Source organism: Trichosurus vulpecula, chromosome 4, assembly GCF_011100635.1.
Source record: "Trichosurus vulpecula isolate mTriVul1 chromosome 4, mTriVul1.pri, whole genome shotgun sequence".
NCBI lineage: Eukaryota > Metazoa > Chordata > Mammalia > Diprotodontia > Phalangeridae > Trichosurus > Trichosurus vulpecula.
In genome coordinates, this window is record NC_050576.1 from 224,077,169 (window position 1) to 224,102,873 (window position 25,705).

At 40.6% G+C, this 25,705-nt stretch overlaps 2 protein-coding genes across 2 annotated transcripts in view; one reads left to right on the forward strand and one right to left on the reverse strand.

Moving 5' to 3' along the window:
• GLP2R (glucagon like peptide 2 receptor) overlaps positions 1-1,193 on the forward strand; it is a 65,970-nt gene extending 64,777 nt beyond the window's left edge. The window contains exon 13 of the mRNA XM_036757793.1: positions 858-1,193. Coding sequence (XP_036613688.1) covers positions 858-1,193 — 336 coding nt within the window. The remainder of the gene's footprint in view (positions 1-857) is intronic.
• Positions 1,194-14,586: 13,393 nt separating this feature from the next.
• Positions 14,587-24,487, reverse strand: RCVRN (recoverin). The gene is made up of 3 exons (XM_036753370.1): positions 24,107-24,487; positions 19,587-19,698; positions 14,587-14,702 (listed from the first exon to the last, which is right to left on the reverse strand). The coding sequence occupies exons 1-3, from the start codon at positions 24,485-24,487 to the stop codon at positions 14,587-14,589; spliced, it is 609 nt and encodes a 202-aa protein (XP_036609265.1).
• Between the last annotated feature and the right edge of the window lie 1,218 nt (positions 24,488-25,705).

Genomic DNA, 25,705 nt, shown 5'->3' on the forward strand with positions numbered 1-25,705 from the left:
TAGAAATTCAACAGGTTAAAAAGGGGAGGGAGGATATTTCAGGCATAAGGAGAAGCATGAATGAAGGCATGGAGGTGAGAAATGTAGGATTTTCGCAGGAGTCAGAGAAAATCCAGTTTGGTAACAGCAACATAGAGTTTTTCTATGACATACCACTCTGGATATGCCCAATTTTATCTGATTCCAGAAGCTAGGCTGGTTTGGGTCTGGTTAGTATTTGGAGGGGGGAATGACCTGAGAATTACTAGGTACTGTAGTTAGGCATCTAGGCGGCATAGTGGATAGAGTGCTAGGCCCAGAGTCAAGAAGAGTTCAAATCTAGCCTCAGATACTTACTAGCTTTGTGACCCTAGGCAAGTCACTTAACCCTGTTTGCCTCAGTTTCCTCATCTGTAAAATGATCTGGAAAAAGAAATGGCAAACCACTCTGGTATCTTTACCAAGAAAACCCCAAATGGGGTCATAAAGAGTCAGATATGACTGAAATGACACAACAACATTGGAAGCACAGTTAAAGTATCAACAAGTTTACAAAGCACCTCTCATTTGCTATTTTATTTCTTCCATACAACAATACTTTAAGTTAGCCAAAGTCTAAATTATTGTTCCTGTTCTACGGGTTTTAGCACTAAGGCCCAGAGAAAAGAAGTCAATGCCTTAACCAAGAGTAAGTGGAGGGCCAGAACTCATATCTAGGTACTGACCCCAGGTTTCAACAGGATCATGATGTCTGCCTGACCAGTCTTCTTAGATAGTAGGTGCACCGTGACTATTTAATAACTGTGACCAATAGTTGTTAAATGGGGACAATTACTGAAACCATCACTGTGCCTTCATCCCCTTTCTCTCCCCAACAGGTAAAAGCTGAGCTGCGGAAGCACTGGATTCGTTTCCTGCTCGCCCATCACATCAGTTGTGTAGGCTGTGTTTTGGAGAGAAACTTCAAGTACTTTGGGAAGCATTCCAAGAGTCAGGCGAGTCAGCACTTTGGGTGGAATCCGGGACCAGGAGAGTACAGACCTGACAGCAGTGGGCAGCTTCCACACTTGGCTGGAAGGGACCAAAGGACTTTCAGCTCCCAGCCGCACCGAGGTAAAGTGGCCCTTGTCAGGGGCAGCCTGTCTGAGAGCAGCGAGGGTGACTTCACCATCATTGACACCACAGAGGAAATTCTGGAGGAGAGTGAAATTTAGAAGCCTTTGCAGAAGAGAAGCTTGAAGGAGATCTGTTCCTTATCTCTTCCCCCTTCCCTCACCTTCCTAAGGTTTGGGACTGAACTTCTGAGACAGGAAAAAGGAAGATAGAAAAGAAGAAACTAGGGCTGTCGAGTATAGTACAGCATCACTTTCCCTCTTAATCATAATGAATACTTTGTATTTATGTATTTATCTTCAAAAGTCCCCATGTTCTTTACAGACACGGTTCTGCTCATCTCCACATAGCCCCAGCATTCTCTATCAGTACTGATATAGAACTACATCCTGACTGTATTCTCTTCAGACATGAACAATGGAACATGAGCCATGGTCTGGAATTCAAGGCTGCTGTGTCAATAAGAAGAGAAAACTTTGAATATGGAAATATGAATATGTAATATGGATATGAAGAAGTTTCTTGTTAACTGTATCCCCTTTGTTTTTCCTACAAGTAGCAACCTGGTTACTTGAAGAAGGAAAGGCACGAGAGAGAGGAGGGAAAGATGGGATGGGTGGGAAGGAGGATGGAGATGGAAAGAGAGAAAGAAGAGGAGAGAAGAAGGAGAGAGAGAGACAGAGAGACAGAGAGAGAGACAGATACAGAAAGAGACAGAGATAGAGACAGAGACACCCAGAGAGACAGAGAGAATTTCCTGCCATTTTTTCTTCTTTAATCTCCAGCTTCTGATTCACAAACTCTGCCTGCACCTCCAACTCTCCAGATCTCATGACAGATCCTTCTAGATCCCATATTCCACTGGGCTGCCAGCTCTTCTAGGGAAGGAAAGACATTCGTCTTCCATGAGAAACTAACAAGAAATAAGCAAAACAAATCATGAAGCTAAGGCAGTCTAAAATGGAGGTTCTTAACTTTTTTTGTGTCATGGACACTTTTGGCAGTTTAATGAAGCCTATGAACTCTTCAGAATAGTAGCTTTAAGCACATAAAATAAACTACATAGGATTAAAAAAGGGAACCAATCATACAGACACACAATTCTCTCTCTCTGTATATATATTTAAGTTCACAGACCCTAGGCTCATGCCCCATGATATACTCTAGAAGATCCAAGTGTTCGTTTTCTTTTGGCCCTTCCACTAAATTATCAAACAACATTGCTTTGGGTTTCTCACTTACAAAGTCTCCTCAAAAAAAAAATCAATATTGTGGACTTGGAGTCAATAGGTCTGAGTTCAAATTCTACCTTAACTAGGCAGCCCAACCAGCAGACACATATATTTTAGTTCAACAATTCTAGACATTTGGACTGTTGTGGACCCAGTTTGCTATTTTTTTTCATAATTCAGAATATATGCTACAGGGAAGTGAGGAGCAAAAAAGATTTTTGCAGAATCATCTCCCCCTACTTAAAATTCTTGGCTCTTTCCCTGGGTTAAAATCTTAGTTCCTCTCATTCCTTGGGATTGTATATCTGAATAGTGGGAGAAGATTCTCTAATATTTCTAAGGTATGGCTGTAAAATAATTAGGCTGAAGTTTGATCCACAACCTGTATATCCACACGAGGCCTACTTTTTAAAAGGCACCATAGTGAAATTATTCTAATAATGTTGCAATTGCTCAAAATATTTCTAGAACAGTAGTTCTTTGGGAATTTCAGTCAGTTTTTGACTCCTTCCCCTCCTCCCATTCCCACCAAACATGGTCTTATTACTCTTTACTCATGCCTTATATTTGACTAAGACTAATTCGCCCAATGTAATTACCCACCTTGTTCAGCAGACTCAACATCAAATGATTTTTGACAATTTCCAAAAATCACATCCACCCTCAAAGGATAAAACTACTCCGCTCCTAAAGAAATGAAAAGAAATGCATGTCAGGTTTTGGAAGTAGTTCCAAAACTACTTTATAATTGTATGAGTAGAGGCAATAAGGTTGGGATAAACATAGTTTTCAAAGGTGACTACTTTGAAGGAGATGAAAGTTATTTGGATGTACGAGTTCTGGTCTTGAGTCTACTGTTAATCATTTCTGTGGGCCTCCATTTACTTTTCAAAAAGGATGTAAAGAGGATGTTCTATAGAACACTGGGATTCCACAAGGGGTTTTTAGAAGAAACAAACTGAAATGGCAGCTAAACAGAATGCAAAAAACTGTTTTGCTAGTATCCACAATCATCTGTAATGTGTACATTCAACTTAAAGAGAGAACCAATGTAATTGAAAAATGACATTTTTATTGGTCTCGAATTAATCACTGAACATTCCCCCTAATTTGTGATGTGCCAGTAATCGATGGTTACTTGATTTTATGTATACTTTGCCAGGATAGATTGACAATCAAGGAAGATGAGGACTGATAAAAGGCCAACTGAATTTAGAGTTTCGAGATTGTTGGTAACTTTGGAGAGAATTGTTTGAACAGGGCAGAGAGGTTAGAAGAGGTTAAGGAGTGAGTGGGTGGTGAGAAGTGGAGGCAACTAGAACAGACAATTCTTCCTAGGAACTTGAGAATGAAAGGGAGGAGAGATTATAGCATGATAGCTTAAGGAGATAACAGGCTGATATGAAGGTTTACAAAGATGGGAAAAACTTAGAAATTCTTATAGGCAGCAGGGGAGGTGTCAGAAAGGGAGAATATTCAAATAGGAAAGGTGAAGGGGAATGATTAAGGGAACAAGTTCCTGGAGAGACCTTGTAATGTATCAAGAGAGGAAAAGATAGGTGAAAGTGTAAAGCAAGGATTCTTAACCTTTTTTGTGTCATGTAACCTTAGCAATTTGTTAAAACCTATGATTCCCTTCCCAGAATAATGTTTTTAAATGCATAAAACAAAATACAAAGAATTACAAAGGAAACCAAAGGTTTGTGAAACTGATCATGTATATTTCCCATCAAAGTTCACAGACTCCATGAAATCTATCCATGGATTCCCAATGTAGAGTCCAAGTTAAGAACCACTGATATAAAGACATTTTGAAGGATGATGGTATGATAAATCACAGAATTACTAAATTCAGGATGGATGATCTTGATTTTCATAGGATCATGGATTTAGGGCTTGAAGAGAGCTTAAAGATCACCTAATCTAATCCCTTTATTTTGCTAATGAAGAAACTGAGGTAACAAAAGTTTAAATGCCTTGCCCAAGGTTATACAAGTGATAGATGGTCATAATGGATAATCTTTATTTTCTCAGTAAAGTGAAAAGGGAAAGCCATTTGCTCCGAATCAGAAGATGGGGTTGTATAGATGGATTTGAGGAGAGAGGAGATGGTTTAGAACAACTCCTTTGGGTATTATGATAGAAAGTCAATTGAGGAAGAATAAAAGGATTGCCATGCAAAAAGAAAGTCCTATTAATGATAAGCTAGAGTGAATTTTTAGCAGATATTAAGCATAGAAACAGGGACAAATGATAGTGGGAGTGACTCAAGACTTGGTAGGTGGGAACAGTGACAGCAGATAAAAACAAAAACACAGGGACTGAAATATGAAATAGGAAAGTGGGGCCAGAGCAGGGGCAGTGAATTTGCAGAACAGAGTAGGACTGGAGGTCAAAGTGAAGATGAATTAGTTTAGGAGGAGTGGGGTAAAGTGAGAGATGGGAGGAGAGGAGATTATGATTTTTAAAAAGTTAAAATAGATGGTGGTGATATCTGAGAGAGTTAGACCTATGGTAGATTGAAGTTATCAATCCTTGGGTTATAAGGAGGTTGATGAACCATGAGGCTGATGCTCAAGGGGACCTCATGATGCATGTTGAATTCATTTTTTAATTTTATTTTTATCTTGAATTTAATAAACACAAGATAAAAATTAACATTTCCATATATATTATACAACAAACGGAGGGGATCATATATGCGTATATAGCTTTCTTTTCTTTTAAGTAAATAAATTCCACATGTAACTTTCAAAGCTGTACTGCTTTTCTGTGATTCCTTCTTTTCTTTTTTCTGTTCTGCTCTCTTTTTCCAAGGGGGAAGAAGAACACTTCTCTATCTCACCTACCTCCGACTTGTTTTTTAAAAGATAAACCAAACTCTTGTAAAGAAATACACGTAGTCAAGTTGTTGAGACTCTGGAGATCATTATCCCAATTTTCATTTCCACTGGCAAAATCTCTGCTTGAGCATTCTAATGCTAACTCTAATTCTAAGGGGTTGGTGTGATTCTTCCCTGACGCTATCAATTCATTTAATTTCCCTTTTTAGTGTTCTTCCAAATCTCATCAAGAATAGTCATCTAACATAATTGCCAACTAATTAACATCAACTTGTTTTTAAAAAATAGGTTTTTATTAATGTATTTTTATATCACCATACCTTTCTACACTTTAACTCCCCCTCCCCCCAAGAACTATCCCATATAACAGATAGTAAAAAAAGGAAAAAGAAGAGAACCTTTATGTTGGTCTTATTCTGACAAGGTGACTCAGGGTTTTTAAGCTTTCTGGGTTTTTTTCTTGTTTAGTAGGTTGGGGAGGCTACTGGATTTCTTATGCCCTGACATAGCTATCTATACTTATACTCCAAAGGCCAACAAAGAGTCTGTTGGTCCTTGTATGTTCCACATGCATGGAGAACATTTTATTTGTTAATAAACTTGGTTTTTAAACACTAGAAAAAAGTAAAAGAGTTTTCTTCTGAGTTTCTTAAAAGTTAGTTCTAAGACAGAAGAGGATGATGAGGACCATATTTCTAGAAATTGTAATACAAAATAAAAATTTTTAAAAAAGAAAATTAGTTTGATCTCCCTGGGCATATACTATTATGGAAGTGAGAAGTTCAGGAGTATGGAAGAAGTGTCAGGGAAGGGATTTGGGGTACATGAACATTTGTTCATTTCCCCAAATCAATATCCTGATTACATGGGAATGACCAGAACACATGCACTGGGTCTAAGTGTGAGGAATGAAAAATCTGAGAGACATGATTTCTGGGTAATTAATAATCAATTTATTAATTATGACTAGCAAATAGTGAATAAAACGAGGTCATTGACAAACCAAAGATGAACCTGAATGTTTATTTGTTTTTTGGAGGGGGCAAGGCAGGGCAATTGGGGTTAAGTGACTTGCCCAAAGTCACACAGCTAGTAAATGTGTCCAGTATCTGAGGCCAGATTTGAATTCAGGTTCTCCTTACTGCAGGGCTGGTGCTCTACTCACCGTACCACCTAGCTGTCCCCCACTAAATGTTTAAATACCCTTGGAACGCTGTGGAGCCAAGACGGCGGCTGGAGAGCAGGGACTTGTGTGAGCTCTCTACCACGTTCCTCCAAAAACCTATAAAAAATGGCTCTGAACAAATTCTAGAACTCCAGAACCCACAAAATAGCAGAGGGAGGCAGGGATCCAGCCCAGGACAGCCTGGATGGTCACTGGATGAGGTCTATCGTGCACGGAGTGGAGGGGAGCAGAGCTCAGCATGGGAGGCAGCAGGACCAACCAGACCAGGAGCTGGGTAGGACAGGCCCTAGCACCCTGAATCAGTGCACTGTGGCAGTTACTAGACCTCTCAACCCACAAACACCAAAGACAACAGAGAAGTTTAGTGGGAAAAGCTTCAGGGGACAGAGTTCATGGTTAGGTCACCACCCCAGGGGCAGTGGGGGAGGTGCAGCTACAGAACTACAGCTGCAGTTACTTCCGGTCCCAGGCCCACGTGGTGGGAAGAATTAAGTGGTGGATCAGAGCAGGAGTGCAGAGCCTGCTGAAGATTTGCATCAGGTCCGGGTTGGTGGTTCTTGAGGAAGGAGGAGTGCTAGGGTGGCAGAGCTGGCTGTATATAAATAGCTCTGAAATCAACGGCGCATCCCCTCAAGCTTGGAACAAAGTACTCTTTGCTCTACAAGCAGTCATACCCCAATGAAAAACTCAAGGGTCAAGTAAGTTGGCTGGGAACATGGCCAGGCAGCGAAAATGCACCCAGATTCAGTCTCAGACTTTGGAATCTTTCTTTGGTGACAAAGAAGACCAAAACATATGGCCTGAAGAAGTCAACAAAGTCAAAGAGCCTACACCAAAGGCCTCCAAGAAAAACATGAACTGGTCTCAGGCCATGGAAGAGCTCCAAAAGGATTTGGAAAAGCAAATTAGAGAAGTAGAGGAAAAATTGGGAAGAGAAATGAGAAAGATGCAAGAAAACCATGAAAAACAAGTCAATGACTTGCTAAAGGAGACCCAAAAAATACTGAAAAAATACTGAAGAAAACAACACTTTAAAAAATAGACTAACTCAAATGTCAAAAGGGCTCCAAAAAACCAATGAGGAGAAGAATGCCTTGAAAGGCAGAATTAACCAAATGGAAAAGGAGGTCCAAAAGACCACTGAAGAAAATACTACCTTAAAAATTAGTTTGCAGCAAGTGGAAGCTAGTGACTTTATGAGAAATCAAGATATTATAAAACATAACCAAAGGAATGAAAAAATAGTAGACTATGTGAAATATCTCATTGGAAAAACCACTGACCTGGAAAATAGATCCAGGAGAGATAATTTAAAAATTATTGGACTACCTGAAAGCCATGATCAAAAAAAGAGCCTGGATATCATCTTTCAAGAAATTATCAAGGAGAATTGCTCTGATATTCTAGCGCCAGAGGGTAAAATAGAGATTGAAAGAATCCACAGATCACCTCCTCAAATAGATCCCAAAAAGAAAACTCCTAGGAATGTTGTCACCAAATTCCAGAGCTCCCAGGCCAAGGAGAAAATACTGCAAGCAGCCAGAAAGAAACGATTTGAATATTGTGGAAAAACAATCAGGATAACACAGGATCTGGCAGCTTCCACATTAAGGGACTGAAGGGCTTGGAATATGATATAATGGAGGTTGATGGAGCTAGGATTAAAACCAAGAATTACCTACCCAGCAAAACTGAGTATCATGCTCCAAGGCAAAATATGGATTTTCAATAAAATAGAGGACTTTCAAGCTTTCTCAATGAAAAGAGCAGAGCTGAATAGAAAATTTGACTTTCAAACACAAGAATCAAGAGAAGCATGAAAAGGTAAACAAGAAGGAGAAATCATAAGGGACTTACCAAAGTTGAACTGTTTTCCTCACATTCCTACATAGAAAGATGATGTGTATGATTCATGAGACCTCAATATCATAGTAGCTGAAAGGAATATGCATATATATATGTGTGTATACATACATATACATATGTATGTGTCTATGTATGTACATATGTAGGTATACGTATATATGTATATATATATGTGTATATATATACACAAAGGGCACAAGGTGAGTTGAATATGAAGGGATGATATCTAAAAAAATAAGATCAATTTAAGGTATAAGAGAGGAGTATATTGAGAGAGGGAGAAAGGGAGAGATAGAATGGGGTAAATTATCTCGCATAAAAGTATCAAGAAAAAGTGGTTCTGTAGGAAGGGAAGAGGGGGCAGGTGAGGGGGAATGAGTAAATCTTGCTCTCATTGTATTTGATCTGAGGAGGGAATACCATACACACTCAACTGGTCATCTTACCCCACAGGAAAGAAGGAGGAAGAAGATAAAAAAGGGGGAATGATAGAAGGGAGGGCAGATGGGGGGAGGAGGCAATCAAAAACAAACACTTTCGAAAAAGGACAGGGTCAAGGGAGAAAATTCAATAAAGGGAGTTAGGTCAGGAAGGAGCAAAACATAGTTAATCTTTCACAACATGAGTATTGTGGAAGGGTTTTACATAATGATACGCATGTGGCCTATGTTGAATTGCTTGCCTTCTTGGGGAGGATGGGTGGGGAGGGAAGAGGGGAAGGAATCTGGAACTCAAAGTTCTAAAAACAGACGTTCAAAAACAACAACAAAGAAAAGTTTTTGCGTGCAACTAGGAAATAAGATACACAGGCAATGGGGCATAGAAATTTATCTTGCCCTACAAGAGAAGAAGGGAAAGGGGGATGGGAGGGAAGTGGGATGACAGATGGGAGGGCTGACTGGGGAATGGACCAACCAGAATATACGCCATCTTGGAGTGGGGGGAGGGTAGAAATGGGGAAAAAATTTGTAATTCAAACTTTTGTGAAAATCAATGCTGAAAACTAAATATATTAAATAAATTTTAAAAAAAAGATAAAAAAATTTAAAAAATACCCTTGGAACAGTGGGTCTTCCTGACAGGCAGAAATGAATGGTTCACAATTAATGAGAGAATGACAGTTATAAGAAGAGGTGTGCTTATTCTAAAGAGAGGCTGGGGGACATGACTCTCATCTTGTCACTCTTTGACTAAGAGACTCACCTCCACACCCAGATCATTCTGCCTCCAGCAATCTATACAAAAGGATCTATCCTCTACCCAAACCACTTACATAGTTGAACAATAGGCAGGAATTCACCTACATAAGATGGTTTTTATCCTTTAATCAGAACTAAGCTTTCCCATTTGGTGGGTCCTGTTCAAGATTGAGGAGAATGTTAACGCAATTTCATCACCAGCCCTGTCATTCAGAGGCTGCTTTGACCTAGTCTTCAAATGAGGAAACCCATTTGTCCTTATCTATATCTTGCCACTTTTCCCAGATGGCTCCAGAGGAGAAAGTGAGGTTGGTGACTTTGCACAGATCTGTTTCACTTAAAACCAATTCACTTGCAAGTCATGACATCACCTTCCTGATGTTATGGTCCTCTTCCAGGACAAACAGCAAATGAAGAAATAGGAAGGGAAAGAAAACTGGCATTCCCCCCAATATTAATTAGTTCTTAATAATAATTTCTCTCATAAGCCAGAAGGCAGTAGATGGTGCCTCCCAAGTGAAGACATAGGAGTCACAAAATTTGTTCAAAAGATCTTGGAATTAAGAATCATTACCAAGTTGAGAAGTAGCAGGTAGGGTGCTTGGAACAGAGCCAAGTGCTGCACCCTGAAAGCCTTCTGGAACCAGCACTTGACTTTCCCTTGATTTGTGCACATGTAGAAGTAGCAACACTGGTGGTATGCAAAGAGAAATAACACATGTGAAGAGATTTATAAGTACATTTGAGCGTACAGGAGGAAGATAGTGTGGTGTCATAGAAAAATCAGGAGTCCGGAGACCTGGATCACTCAGGGGTATACAGGTAAGTGTATAACAACTGGCTCTTTAGGGGAAAAACATATTCATGACACTGCTTTAATCTGCACTATTAACATTTTCCCCATTATTTCTTAAATCTAAACAATCAATAAATAAGTTAGGCTGTGATTGAAAGCATTTGCTAATTTCCAAGGTGTAAATGCTCACACTGAAAAATTTAAGAATTGGCTCCCATGAGCTGCTTTGAGCTGGCTCCAGTACAGCCCTGCTGATGACCTCAGGAAAATCACTTCCCTTCTCTGGCTGAGCCTAAATTTCTACATGCATAAAATAAGGGACTTATACAGATGGTCTTGAAGATCCCTCCCAGCTATCATCTTCTTAATTCCATGAAACCTGTGATTATTTTCCCATGGTTTGGCTTTATAGACAGAAGTCAAGGTCAAGAGAGCTGAGGATAGGGAAATGGGAACAATTTTGGGGGGTGGGGCAGGGCTCTGTCCAGAGGCTTTCTATCACTTAACAGTATTGTAGAAGTGCATTGATTAAGAATGAGAGGAGAGAGAGTGTTGTAGTGAATAAAGTGCTGAGTTGGAGTAAGGAAGATCTGGGTTCAAATTCTGCCTCAGACCCAGTTATGTGACTGGACAAGTCATTTATTCTCTCAGGGTCTCAGCTTGTCAAAGGAGCAAGTTGGGCTCAATAACCTCTAATATTCCTTCTAGCTTTATCTCTATGGTCCTAAAAAGAGGATGCGTTCCAGTGACAAACTTTATTTTGAGAATTGTTGTAATTAAAGGTAGAAATACCACAGAATGATCTAATAAAGGACTGGCACTCCTCAGTAAAGGGCATTTCCTCTTTCCCTTCCTCCTTCCATTGAGGCCTCTCTGTTACTCTATATCGGGGGAAAATGTGAGGAGGGGTGTGAAGGGGGATTCCTGACTCTCCTGGGATATCCCAGGACTGAGCTAGAGCCCAGGCGATACCTCTATCACTCTCAAGTGGCCAGGCCGTATGAAACTAGAATCTGGGTCTCCCTGCATCCCAGACTTGCCCCCAATCTACCCATGAAAGACAGGCTAGTACCTGAAACAGCACTCCCTAGCTGCCACTCTCACTGGCCACTCACTAAAGAGACCAGAGCTCACCAAAGCCTGTCTAGGCTGATGATGTCATTAAAGGATGCTTTATTCTGGGAGGACTGGTGCATGCAGGTGTCCCTGAGCGGTTCTGAAATGGTAGGTAATACTAGCCCCCAGTATCCCTACCACATCATATGTGTCCCTACACCTGAAGTGTTATTAGTCTTTAACACTCTTCATAGCTTCCAGTGAAGTTTATACCATGTAGTTACTAGTCTCCAATGCTGCCTCTTTAGAATCCAAGTTAGTTCATAGTAGGCAACAGGTAGAGTGGAAAGAGATCTGTCTGGATTGGGAATTGAGGGACCTGAATTCTAGGATCACAGGATTTAAAAATTGAAAGAACCTTGGAAATCCAATCCCTTTCATTTGATAGATGAGAAAGCCAAGTCTCAGAGAGGAAAGGTAACCAATCACACAAGGTAGTGAACAGCAGAAGTAGGACTCAAATCTAGGTCACCTGGCAATCTAGGCCCCATTTCACTACCCCAGGCTCTAGTCCTGCCTCTATTGCCAACTTGGCCCTTGGATAACTCACTTCCTTCTCTAGTCCTCAGGCTTTTTTTAAAAGTCTTTTTGCAATGAGGGGATTGGACAAGATAATTCCTACGCTTCTTGCAACTCTTTATATGATCTATGGTTTGAATCATATACCCTAAGCAAAACTGTGACAAAGGAAATTAGTTTTTCCCAGTCCTTCTTATCCTGCCCCTTTGAAGCTAAATTCCCCTGACCATCCCGTTCCCTCAGGGCTCTGTACTGTCAGGCTGGGTTAGTTAGCTAATTAGTTCATTAATCTCTACCAATGGCGTGGAGAGACTTGGAGACAGGTGACCTGGGTTAGAATTCTAACTTGCCTTGCCTCCCAGGGCTATTGTGAGGATAGTACTTCAGAGACTATGCACGTGTCTTGATGTAAAGGGCCATATCGAAGTCAGATATTTTCATGGTTTTTTGCTTCTGTTCCTGACTGACTAGCATAGAATCACCTGCAAATAGAAAACTCTTTGGCACGATGTTAGCGGTGATGACAGCTCCTTGCAAACGAGAGACTCATCAGAATGCCTACTTTAAAGAAGACAACAGTACAAGAACAGACAAGGACCTCTCCTGAGGCGAACAAAATGGAGTAAAGAGAATACTGGGCTTGGTTCTAACCTTGAACCTTACTTGTTGTTAGACGAGTGTTAAAAGGTACATCCCTTCACCAGAGAATCACTTAATTTTGGAGTCAGAAGCAACCTCAGTGGTCATCCAGTCCACCCTGTGCTTTAACAAGACCCTCTCTGCAAAGTCCCCCAAAAGCGGTCATCTAGTTTCTTCTTCCACAGGTTTCCGGGTAGCCCAGTCCACTTTTGGGTAGTTGTAATTATTAGGACAGTCAGCTAGGTGGCACAGTGGATAAAGCATTGAAGTTCAAATCTAGCCTCAGACACTTACTAGCTGTGTGACCCTGGGCAAGTCACTTAACCCTGTTTGCTTTAGCTTCTTCATCTGGAAAATGAGCTAGAGAAGGAAATGGCAAACCACTCTAGTATCCTTGCCAAGAAAACTCTAAATGGGATCACGAAGAGTTGGACGTGACTGAGAAATAACTGAACAAAACAAATTATTAAAGTGTTTTTCTTTGAACCAAAATCTGCTCCAAGTACTGCTTTCTGGTGATGATTAGAATAAGTCTAATTCCTCTTCTTCACCACAGTTCTTCAAGTGCTTGAGGACACAGGCAGCTGGGCGGTGCAGCGATTGGAGCAACGGATAAAAGAATTAGGAAGATGTGTTCGAATCAGCCCCAAACACTTCCTAGCTCTGTGACCCTAGGCAAGTCACTTGACCATTCTACCTGCTTCACTTTCCTCATCTGTGAGGGGGTGATAGTTGCACCTGATTCCTAGGGTTGTTGCAAGAATGGAATATTTGTAAAGTGCTTTGCAGATCTTAAAGCACTAGCCAAACACTAGCAATAATAATAATTTACAATAATTATTATTATGTTCCTGCCCAGTCTCTTCTTCTTCAGTCTAAACATCACCCTTCCTACAATTGCTCCTTTTATGGTATGAATGTCTGTTCCTTCACCATCCTGAATCTCCTACCCTGGACGCTTTCCAACTTATCAACATAATTTTAAAAATGTGTCCCCTCAAACAGAACAGGATATGTTGGGGCCTCATTCTCTCACCTGCAAAATAAGAATGATTAGATTTACAAGTATTTCTTTTTTTTAAATTAACTTTTAAAATTTATTTATTTATTTAATTATAGTTTTCAGCATTCGCTTTCATAAGATTTTGAGTTCTAAATTTTCTCCCCCTTCCTCCTTTTCCCCCTTCTCAAGACGGTGTGCAATCTGATTACAAGTATTTTCTAAAGTGAACTGTATACCTCCAAGCAATCCATGGTCAAAGAACAGTGGATTTGGAGTTAAAAGACTCGGGTTGGCATTTTGACTTTGCTACGTACTACCTCATTCAAATCTCTAGGCCTCGATTTTCTTATCTGTAAAAAAGGGAATTAGACTAGACTAGGTGATCTTTAAAGTTTGTATCAGTTCTAAAGCCTTATGGGCTAGACTCTTCCTCTAAGGAATGCAGCTATAAATGCTTAGTAAAGACCCTAACATGTATGTGGGGTAGGGTGGTATGGAAGACCAGGCAATTCTAGCTCTTGGCGTCAGGGATAATGAAGTAGGAATAGTATGAAAACAATAAAACTTCTTTTTATGAATCCCATTTGTCTCAGAAGTTTTATTCGTCTTAAGTGTCCATGTCCCAAACCCTGGAGTACTTGGTCATTTTAAGTCTCAAGGCTAGAAATCTTTGCTATTTCTAAGTTACCATCAGACTTTGCCCAGCTGGGTTCCCATCATCTCTCACATTTATTGGAACATGCTGACACTGTAAACCCAAAGTAGATTACAGGAGGGTGACCTTCATGCCTCTCTGAGCTCTATCTCCTAATACTGGGATTATCACTGACAAGCCTAAGGGGCAGGGGTGGGGGTTGGGGCAGGAAAGGCTGATACCCCAGGAGAAGAATTTGCTATTTACTAAAGATGCCTGATTCAGCAAGCAAGATATGGTGCCGTTTGGTCCAGGTGAGGTGACTTCACCTCTGAACCTGATGGTCCAAAAGGGAGGATGAGGATACAAGGAGACTTTCTCTGAATTTTTTTGAGGGGGACTGTGGAACAGAGGTAGCAATGGACAAGGTCGGAGAGTGGGTTGCGGCGGGAGAATTGGCATCACTGCTTCTTATCCTTTAGCTTCTCCTTCACTTTTTGTGGCTCATACTGGATCAGTCGAAGAATTTCCTTATTAGCCAGTGTGCCTTCAATAAATTCTTTTTCCGTAAGTTTATCTGTGGGAAAAAGAAACAACACAGTGAATCTTGACAGCCTGGGGCCTTAGCTCTGGATTGTCTCTGGGATGGATGGTAATAGCTCACATTGATGTGGCAGTTATAGTTAGGGGTATATGGTTACAGTGCATCTTACAGCTATTATCTCATTTGACGGTCACAGAGAATTGATGAAGGAAGCAGGGCAGGGCCCTGTTTTATAGAAGGGAAACTGAAGCTTAGAGAAATGAACTGAACAGGGCAGACAGTCCTGAGAGCACAGCTTCTGTTTTATCAGCTTACTACTGTCATTCTCACTGACTCAGATCCCTGACTTCTCAAACTCTCGACCTTTCCTGACTAACCTACAGGGTTAGGAGCCGCCTGCTGCTCCTTGCTCTGGCTGATTTTTCATTTATTCATTCCATATTTATTGAGCAACTACTGTGTACGAGGAGCTCTGCTATCAGACAATATCAAGGTGGTCTCTGTCCTCAGAGATCTTAGAACCTAGTGTTGGGGTGGCACAGCTAGGTCTCCTGACTGCAAGGCCAAAGTTTTTCTCGCTATATCATACTTCCCCTGTGATAAGAGGGAAGAAGGAATAAAGAGTCTACTATGTGCCAGGCTCTATGCAAAGCATTTTACAAAATTTTTACAAAATTTTAGAAATCTCACTTGATCCCCACAATAACCCTGTGAGATGGGTGGTTTTATTATCCCCATTTTAGCTGAAGAAACTAAGGCAAGCAAAGTGATTTGCCCAAGGAGGTAGCTTACATGGCTCAGTGGATAGGGAGCTGGGCCTAGAGTCAGGAGGACCTGAGTTCAAATCTGGCCTCAGACACTAGCTTTGTGATCCTGGGAAAGTCACTGAACCTCTGTCTACCTAAGAGGCAGCTAGGCAGCTCAATGGATAGAATGCTGGACCTGGGGTCAGGAAGACCTGAGCTTAAATCTGACCTAGACACTAGTTTTTAGCCTAGCACAAGCCCTGATTTGTAGCACTTGCAGATTTCCAATTTAATAATCTTGAGCCAGTGTGACCTTGGGTAAGTCCCTCTGTTTCCACTGGTGAAGGAAATGGCAAACCACTTGAGTATCTCTGCCAAGAAAACCCAATATGGGGTCATGAAAAGTTAGACACAACTGAATGACTTGAACAACAACGTCCTGACTCCAGGCCCAGCATTTTATCCACTGACTCTATCCACTGCACCACCTAGCTGCCCAATGATAGCTGATAAAATGTGTTACTGGACACGAGATATCAGATGATACTTGGAAAGAAAAATCAATGTCAATTGCTGGTTCCTCTCTCATCAACCAGGACCTGAGAAACGCACTCAAAATATCAGTTAAGTAAGTCAACTTGGAAAGAAGTGTCTAATGGAGTGCCCAGTGGATCTATACTTGGACTTGTGCTTTCTGTGTTTTCAAAATGAGACATCTAAGGTATAAAGTTTTAAGTTTTGAAGTATGATTTGTTTAAAGGCATAGATGGTATGTTTATCAAACCTACAGATGGCACGAAGCTAAGAGAAATAGCTAATTCAGCATTTAGCCATTTGACAAAGTGTCTAGCACAGAGAAGAACCTTAATAAATATTTATTAATTGACCAGATTATAGAATTAATATACAAAAGAGATCTTGATGTAGAGCATAGGAATGATTCAAAGAAAGGAGAAATTTAATAGGAGTAAATGTGGGCTCCAAATTGTCTTTACAGGGACAAGATAGGCAGGGAGAGGAATGTGATTAAGAGAGCAGTTTGTGTGAAAAAAATGTAAAAGCTTTAGTGGACAGTAAGCTTGATAAGAGTCAACCGTGCGATGATGGCCAAAAAGTAAATACAATCTTGGACTGCATTAAGTGAGGCATTGCTTTTCATAATGGAATAAGAGGAATAAGGAGGTGATAATTCTGCTGTGATCAGATGTCATCTGGAGGGCTGTGTTCAGTTCTGGGAACCACAGGAATACATTAGTAAGTTAAGGAATGTCCAGAGGAGGGCAAAAGAGTTGTTGAAAGGCTTTGATTCTGTGCCATTTGAGGATCTGTTAAAGGAACTGGAGATATTTTGCCTGGAGAAGTATTTGAAAGGCCATTATGTGGAGAAGGTATTACATTTGTTTTGTTTGGCCCCAGATAGCAGAACCAGGGAGCAAAGGGGGGAGTTGCAAAGAGTCCAATTTAGGCGCAATGTCAGGAAAAACTTCCTAACAATTAACACTACCCAAAAATGGAATGGACTACCCTTGGGAGGTAATGGATTCCTCCTAATGGAGGTTTCAAGCAGAAGCAGGATGACGATGGGCCCCATATATTTTAACATGGATTCATTTTTCTGGAAATGAATTAGACTGGGTAGCTGCTAAGATCTCCTCCAACTCTAAAATTCTGTGATTTCATGACCAGTTCATTTGATAGGGAGACCTTTTTACCCTTCTATACTACACAGCCTGTCCTTGTTTTTGAGTGTGTCTGCCATCTTGCTACCATTCAGTTCCAGAGAGTCCCATGGTGGAGCCAGTATTTCTCAGGAAGCGGGGAACTCCGTCCAAAAGAGTTTCTTCCTTATCATGTCGATCCTGCCCTGTTCTTTGACTTTAGTTGTGAATCGTCAGTGTCATATTGATTCTTTCCAAATCCATTCTATTAACCAGGAGGATTTTCATCTGTCTGGTTGGGCTGTAAGAGTGTTAAGTGGTTTTAGCCCAAGACTGTGCTGGAGCCAGCTCATGCTGGCTCAAGATTATTAAATTATTAAATTGGAAATCTGCAAATGCTACAAATCAGGGCTTGTGATAGGCTAAAAACTAGTCCTTGCTCCAGCTATTAACTCAGGGCCTGATTTATTGTTTTGCTCATTGTCCAGATTTAAGAAAGTTCATAAAATTGATTAAACTTAAAAGTTTGTCATGTGCACATTTTTTAATGGAGAGTTGATTGCTAAACATTCACAATCATATCACAGCTTAACCTCTCCTGGGTTAAGATGAGAGCTGGTTATGATTTTTAGAAAAGAAGATGGAATAAATAGATTCCAGTCCCAGCGATGCTGTTTAACAGCTATTCGACCTTGGGCAAATCACTAAAATTCTCCAGGGATCAGTTTTCTTAACTGTAAAATGAAGATCATAGATTCAAAAATGAAACTTTCAGCGAATATCATGATGCGAAAAGTTCCAGCCAAGCCTGCTCTACTGAGAAACATCCATTAACTTTGAAGAAGAGTGCCATGTGATTAAGAGCTGAATGGGAATTTAGAGGTCATCTAGTCCAACCTCCTCCTCTTACAGTGAGGAAACTGAGTCCCAGGGAAGTTAAATGACTTGCCCAAAGTCACACAGGTGACAGAGTGAGGATTAAACCTATGTCCTCTGAATCCACATTTTCCACTGAACCATGCAGCAGGAACCCATAACATAATTGCTAATACCCTAACTCTAATATCCTGGTTATTTCTAAGTCTACAGATAATAAAATTTTCATCTATCCATTAACATCTGTCTTTTAGGCCTACCACAGTGACTGAAGTTCCTACTATTGGAGTCTTTTCTTTGGGTCACAGCATTAACTCCAGAAGACCCTTTATACTGTGGAAAAATATGTTAATCCGTTTATCACCTTGCAAACTGTACCCTTTCTCTCCAGTGACTACATACTAGCTGGGATTTATTTTTCAGATTAGTCCTAACAAAAAGGAAAGACAAGTACATTTCAATAAGAGGAGGATGTCCTAAGTTGTTTAGAATCTGAGACACTGTCCAGGGTTGAAGTGCCATAGTGGAGACCTTAGGGACCAGGAAGTAATCTGAATGCATTGAGCACATGAGGATGATGCAAAAATAAATAGAGCAAAAGAGAAATGAAAAGGAGATATGGTAATTATGATGGATGCTACGATGATGGTAGGATAAGGATAGTGGCTAATGCTGCTTATGGTAGTGGTGATGATGGTTACAGTGATGGTAGTGGTGGGTTGTGGTGGTGATGGTTGTGATAGGCGATGGTGGTTGTAGTAGTGATGATGATGGTGGTGGTAGTGGTAAAGGTGGAGCAGTAATGGTGAAGTTGGTGGTAGTGGTGGTCGTATTGACAATGGTGATATACCTTTACAGTTTGTTAGAGGGTCATGGTTAGGATGTGTCAATGTGTTTTACTTTTATCTCTTAGAATATAAGTTTAAAAAGTAGAGTAGGTTGGGAGAAGTAGGTTGACCAACTCTAGTAGCTTCTCTAAATAGCATCTCAGCACAACAAAACTTTGTTTCTTTAGATTCCACTTATCTGAAGTTAGTGACAATTAATTCTTGTACCAGGCTGAAAACTAATCTTTGACCCAGCTATGAAAAAAGAATTTGAAGATTACAGAATAAGCAAACAAATAGACAAATTGAAACCTTCTAAACAAATTGAAGAGAATGTTGGACCAATCCATGCCCACTTTTGTGTGAATAAGTGATAAGTGATTCTTATCTAATCCAAAAAGTAGACTTTAAATCTGACAACTTTTTGTTAGTGGATTTGAAAGTAATAAATCTCAATTACTTTAAAAGATTCTATAAATAAGACTTCTCACTACTTGAGACTGGCTCTCCTCTCAGTCAACCTGTTACTGAGGTAATGTGTTATGTAGCAAAATATGCCCTGTTGCCTTCAAAATTTAAATACAACCATAGGATATATGCCTCTATGACTTTCAGATTCCATTATTTCTATTCATAGCTCTAGAAATACCATGATGGGCATATCTAAGTCTCCTTCCTTCCCACAGCATTGTATACATGCTGTTTCAGTAAGAAGAGCCAGCTTTTTATCCCCTTTCAAATCTTGTTGTGATTGTATAGAGGTAACTATGGCTGAGAAAAAGGAAAAGCTGGTAGAAAAACTGGTTTCACCATCATCTTTCTTTCCAAAGAAGGCCCAGATCTTCTCAGCTCTTTTTTCAGGGGTGTTCTCATCTTCTGGAAGATGCTTCAGGTCATCAGGATGGATCATTTTGAAAATAGCCTGTACAAAATGACACAGGGAGGCAGAGTCAAGAGTTATAGTCATATACTCAATAAATTGGTATAAATTGGGCGAGACCCATTAGTTACAGCTTTTCTCATGATGAACCAGAGTTGGCCTCACAGGGTTCATGACAAAAATAAATGGTTTTGAAAATGATCGTATGGGAATTGAGGAGCCTCATACTTCAGGACCAGTCTGGATTCTAGTCCTGGCTCAGCCACTAACTTCCTCTGTGGTGTAGGACCAGTCACTTGACTCTTTGGATTCAGTTTCCTCTTCTGTAAAATAAGATGATTGGCTTTGATAATTTCCAGTTATCAAAAGTCCCTTTTAGTTCAGATGTAGAAGGCTTTCTAAGTGGTGCCTTTGGCAGGAAGGCCCTCAAATTAAAAGAAAGGCAAAACAACTTTTCAAACACAGAACTAGATTAATTCCCTAGAAACTGTCAATACGATCTCACCCAATCAAGTGGAAATTCCATCAGGTTCCAGTCATAATACAAATAAGAAATAAGAGCGTAGGCTGGATGTGGGCCTTTAGGTGAACTGGAAGTTTTCTATCTGCTTCATTGCATCCAGCTCTATGTTCAAGTTGTCCACAGTATCATAGCATTTAGATCTGAAAGTAGCCTAGAGATTTTTTGTTGTTCAGTTGTGTCTGACTCTTTGTGATCCTATATGGGGTCTTCTTGGGAAAGATACTGGAGTGATGTGTCATTTCCTTCTCCAGTGGATTAAGGCAAACAGAGGTTAAGTGACTTGCCCAGGGCCACACAGCTAGTGAATGTCTGAAGCTGAATTTCAACTCAGGTCTTCCTGATTCCAGGCCCAGCACCCTAAACACTGAGCCACCTAGCTGCCTCCACAGATTTTTTTTTAGCAACCTTTCATTTTATAGAAGAGAAGAATAAGATTCAGAGAGGTTAAATAATTTGTCCAGGGTCACACACATATTAAGGAGTAGGGTAAGGATTTGAACCCAGGTCTTCTGGTTCTAAATCAAAAGTTCTTGCTATTATGCCACACAGCCTCTGATGTCTGGGGACATCAATCCATACAGTGTGGGGATCAAGGTTGGGGGGAAAGAGGCATGCTTAGCTTGAGTGGATATTTCTCTATCCTTTTTGCCACCCCCATTATCCCTTAACCCTTTGACAAAGTGTAACATTGAGTACAATGTGGTTCCAAAGTGTAATCTCTCTGAGCCTTATTCTCTTCCTGTGTAAAATGTGAAGCTAATTGTCTTTCTCATTCAATTTTTCTGTGATTCTATGAATTCTGGAAGAATTCCAGAATGTCTTTATGCAACCGGGTAAATCTGGACTGGAGTGGTTGCACCAGGGATAATTTGGACCTGGAATGTGTATATCGGGGAAGCTCTGGGTCACAGTGGATCTTTTAAGGCTACCTTAACTTTTAAACATATTCCTGGGGCAGGCTGGAGGCCTGCATTTGCCCCTCCTGGATACAAGGATATGAAACCAAAAATGTTCCACTTCTGGCCCTTGGTAGCTATTTGTTAAACTTCCTGGCCTGGAGAAAAGGATACCAGGGTCTTCTGGTGCCTCCCTTGTTCCCCACCCTCTACCCTGCCTGCCAATGGAGCATAGCAGTACTAACTGTACTGTATGTCTAGAGAAATTGTGAAATTGCTACATTCTTTCCTGAACCCAAGAAAGATGAGAGAATCTGACTTGTCCTCCCCTAGGTCCAATAAGATATTCTGTTTGTTCTTTATTTCACATATGGGAAATATATGAAATAAAGAACCATCAGAACATCTTTGACTGGACAACTTGGGAGAAAAGGGGCACTGAGTGACATATAAAAGCATAACAAGGTCCCTGTGGCACAAGTCTCGGTGCCCTCTATGTCCTTCTCCATCTGGCTTGAAGGGGTAGGGATCCTGCAAAATGAAATGAGCAGAGATTCTACAAGAGAAGAGATTTGAATTTTGGATAATATCCCAGTTTTCCTCTGGCCCCAACTCCAACTTAAGATCATAGAACCATAGCATGATAGATAGCAGGAACAGAGGAATCTTTGTTTCCGTAGCAGGAAACTGAGGCCCAGATTGGGGATGCAAGTCACATTCGTAAATGAGTTAGTGTCAGAGGTAAGACCAGAACACAGGTGTTCCAATGTCTAGTTCAGGCCAATGCTCTTTTTATTTTACTATTACTTATTTCTATTATACTATAACTTAAAGTGTAATATTCCACACCTTCTACCCACCACACTAGGCCTTCCTTATCTCCTTCCATCTCCTTTCTTCCCTTGCCCCAGGGAGCACCCATATTCCCTCAAAGAAACCTCTAAACCCAATAAGGGTAACCCTCCACAGGCATCTCTCTGCTGATGTCTGGCTAACACAGACTATCTTTGGTCCCTTTCCCACAGTCAATATGAAAATGTGACTCTCTCCATGTTTCCTCAAGGAGGACGCAAGTCCATCACAGCCACTCCAGTCTCTAGTGATACTGTGAACATGTTCCATTTCATCAGAATGCCCAGGAAGAGCATTTTGTGTGCATGGTAAAAGAACTTTGCAAATGAATATTCAGTTGAAAATGCATGTAGGCTTTCTCTATGGAAATATTCATATTTATTGATGATTTTCTAGCTTGTACTTTAAAAATGTAAAGAAATGCATGTAGAAGCATGTACAATCTTAAAACAAATAAACAGCACATGCATAACCTATATCAGATTGCTTCACTTCTTGGGGAGGGGGGAAGGGGGAGAGGAAAAGAAAAATTTGGAACTCAAAATCTTATAAAAAATGAATGTTGAAAACTATCTTTGCATGTAACTGGAAAAAATAAAATACTATTTACTTTAAAAAACCCCAACCAAATAATCAACCCTTGCTCTTCCCCTCAAATCCACCTCTTCCTCTATAATAAGAATAGAATTAAAATGCAAAACTTTTGTAAAAGGTCAATCACTGGAGGTAAAGGGAGGGAAGGGGAAATCCTAGAACGTGCCTTAAAGATCATCTAGTTCAGCTCCCTTATTTTATAGAAGAGGAAATTGAGGAAGAAAAAAATTAAAAGACAAAGTGCAAAAGTTCAAAGAAGCTAAAAAATGGGAAATATAAAAACTACAGGAGACAACAGATACTATAGATATAAATGACTGTCTTTGATGTCTACATCCAACATCAGAGCTGGAAGGAACCTCAGAAGTCATCTAGCTCAACTCTCCCCCAATCCCCACTCCCCTACAATTGACTGGACCAAAGTCACACTGCTGGTGTTTAAGTAGGAGAGCTAAGACTAGATGTGAGCTGCCTGTCTTAGTGTTTGCTGTTTTGCACATTTCAGACATGGTATCTATTTAAAGCTCATTGTGGGTTATAAAATTTGAATTTGTAATATTTGCAGTTTTGAAGAAAATGTATCCAAATACTAGAAAATGCCTGGATTCTTCCCTTGTATCAGGAACATTCTCTTGTAAAACCACAGAAAAATACCTATAGCATGATTGTGTTTAATACATTAGAAATGCCACTCTTTCTGTATTCTGCATGCTATGTGAATAGAGGTCAATCTCCTGGCAATACTTTTCCTTCTAAAATATTAAATATGAAAGTACATATGGCAAAATTATTTATGATAGCTAGGATCAGACAGCTAGGTAGCACAGCGGATAGAGTGCCAGGCCTGAGGTCAGGAAGATTCATCTTCCTGAGTTCAAATCTAGCCTCAGACACTTATTATCTTATGAGACCCTTGGCAAGTCACTTAATTCTGTTTGCCTCAGTTTCCTCATCTATACAATTTGCTGAAGAAGGAAATGACAAACCACTCCCATATATTTGCCAAGAAAACCCCCAAAATGGGGTCACTAAGAGTTGGACACGGCTGAAACAACTAAACAACAGCAATTTGGGGTTGTGGAGAAAGGCTTAGTTTTCCCTTCTTTGATCTTACCCTTTATCCTCGAGAGCATTCCAAACCCTCAGGAGTCTTAGATTAACACTCATGACTTCCTTTAATACATCAAATTCAAAATAATTCTGAGGCCAAATTAGTTTGGGAAAGAAACATAAAGAATAATTTTTAAATCAATTCATGATGACCATAGAGAGAAAGCAAATATCTTTCAAACAAACCCACCCAAACTCTACCTAGGCTATCCCTCATTAAGGGTATCGGTGCAATGAGAAAACACTGGCCTGGAAATCAGAAGACCTAGTTCTTAGCTCCTGCTCTGCCTCTAACTATCTCCAGCCAAGTCCTTTTTCCTCTCTAAACTTATTTCCTCCTCTGTGAAAGGAGGGGCTGGGTGACCTCTAAGGTCCCTTCCAGCTCTGGCTCCATAAGGCAAAAGTTCTGTGATTCTATGTCATTGGCTCCACTGGGTCCCAGCCAACCAACGATGGGAGAGAAGATAGACTATACCATGACGATCTCAAGCACTTCATTTTTGCTGATGGCGCCATTGCCATCTATGTCGTAGAGGGAAAACGCCCACTCCAGTTTCTGGTTGGTTTTGCCAGCTGTGGTCATGTGCAGCGCAATGATGTATTCCTTAAAGTCCAGAGTCCCATCACTGTTTGTGTCGAAGCTGCGGAACACATGCTGGGCATAGGCCTTCGGGTCTGCATCTGGGAAAAATTTGGAGTAGATGCTCTCAAACTCCTGTTTGGTTATCCTGCCACTGGGGCACTCCTTCAGGAAGGACTGGTACCAGGCACATAATTCCTCCTCTTTGTATTTGGTATTTAGTTGCAGCTCCTCCAAGATATCTTTGGACAGGGAACCACTTTTGCTGTTTCCCATGGGTGAGTTGAGGTTGGGCACCAGACAAGTAGTAAATGCTAAGTGGCAGCTAGCCTCCTCTCTCTGAACTGAGGCTGACTTCACACAGGGTCCAGGGTTTTCAAATTAAGACAAAGCCTGTGGGAGATTAGAAGGATTTGTGGTCATTACTAATCTGATAGCCACTTCTCTACCCCATGTACTAATAGGAGGTACCATGAACTGTCTCCTGGCTTAGAAACGGTGTCCTCTGAGCCCTCTCTCTCCTGTCATGATCTTAGGACCTCAGAATGTTGAGGTTAAGAAAAGAAAAGGGGCTTTTAATGAAGCTTTGCAAGAGGAGTTTCCTTTGTTAGTCAATGTATAGAAAACATGCATCTCCTTTACACTTACCATTTGGTGTTCTGGTGGCATCCCCACATTATCTATGAGGGCATGGAATGTGTCTTATCTAAACTTTGTATTTCTTTTAAGGATTGTCATAGCCCCCTGCTCACAATAGGCATTTGTCATTTCCTCCAAGCTTCACTTCTTTGCTTATTCCTTTTCCAGATTCTCCAAGACCCTAATATATACTGATCTCTCATTATCTTATGCCCATAAACTCCCTCTACAAATTCATTGTTAATGGAGCAAATAAATTTCCCACACTTGCTATTCTCCATGGTCGTTCTTAAAATAACGTGTGATCAGAGCTGGAGATCACCTGTTCCAATCCGCTTCATTTTATTTTTGAGGAAATTGAGGGCCAAAGAGGTGAGAGGACTTTCCCAAGGTCACACTTAGAGAAGCAAAGTCAGAACTAGGACCTGGGTTCTCCTGCTTCACAGTGGGTCCTAGTTCTGACTTTGCTTCTCTAAGTGTGACCTTGGGAAAGTCCTCTTTGGCCCTCCACATACACATCCTTACTGACTGCTGCCCAAAATTCTTTTTAAAAAGTTCTTCATCTTTGATGAAATATGTAATGCTCCTAGAAGAGGCTGTACAATGAAATGAAAATGTCTGATATTAGTCACTTTTCAGCCAGCAGAAGGACAGGGTCAGAGATGAAACAAGAAAGGATACAGAACGAGAATTCAAAGTACCTTTGGTGTGAGAAGGGAAGAAAACCGGGCAAAGTAGAGGTTGGGGTTCCTCAAGGGTCACAATTTTCTCTAGATCTTTTTTTGAGAGTGGGTCTCTTTATGTTGCCCATATTGGAAGTATAGTGGTCCCTCATGGCTCACTCCACGGCTGATC

What these genes read in the sequence shown, in the direction of transcription:
- RCVRN (XM_036753370.1), bottom strand. Translation starts at nt 24,487, where the DNA reads ATGGGAAACAGCAAAAGTGGTTCCCTGTCCAAAGATATCTTGGAGGAG. An exon ending in AAGTGCTTGAGATCGTCATG is followed by an intron (nt 19,699 to 24,106) that starts GTATAGTCTATC and finishes CATTTTGTACAG; the next exon opens with GCTATTTTCAAAATGATCCA. An exon ending in CTTTGGAAAGAAAGATGATG is followed by an intron (nt 14,703 to 19,586) that starts GTGAAACCAGTT and finishes TTTTTCCCACAG; the next exon opens with ATAAACTTACGGAAAAAGAA.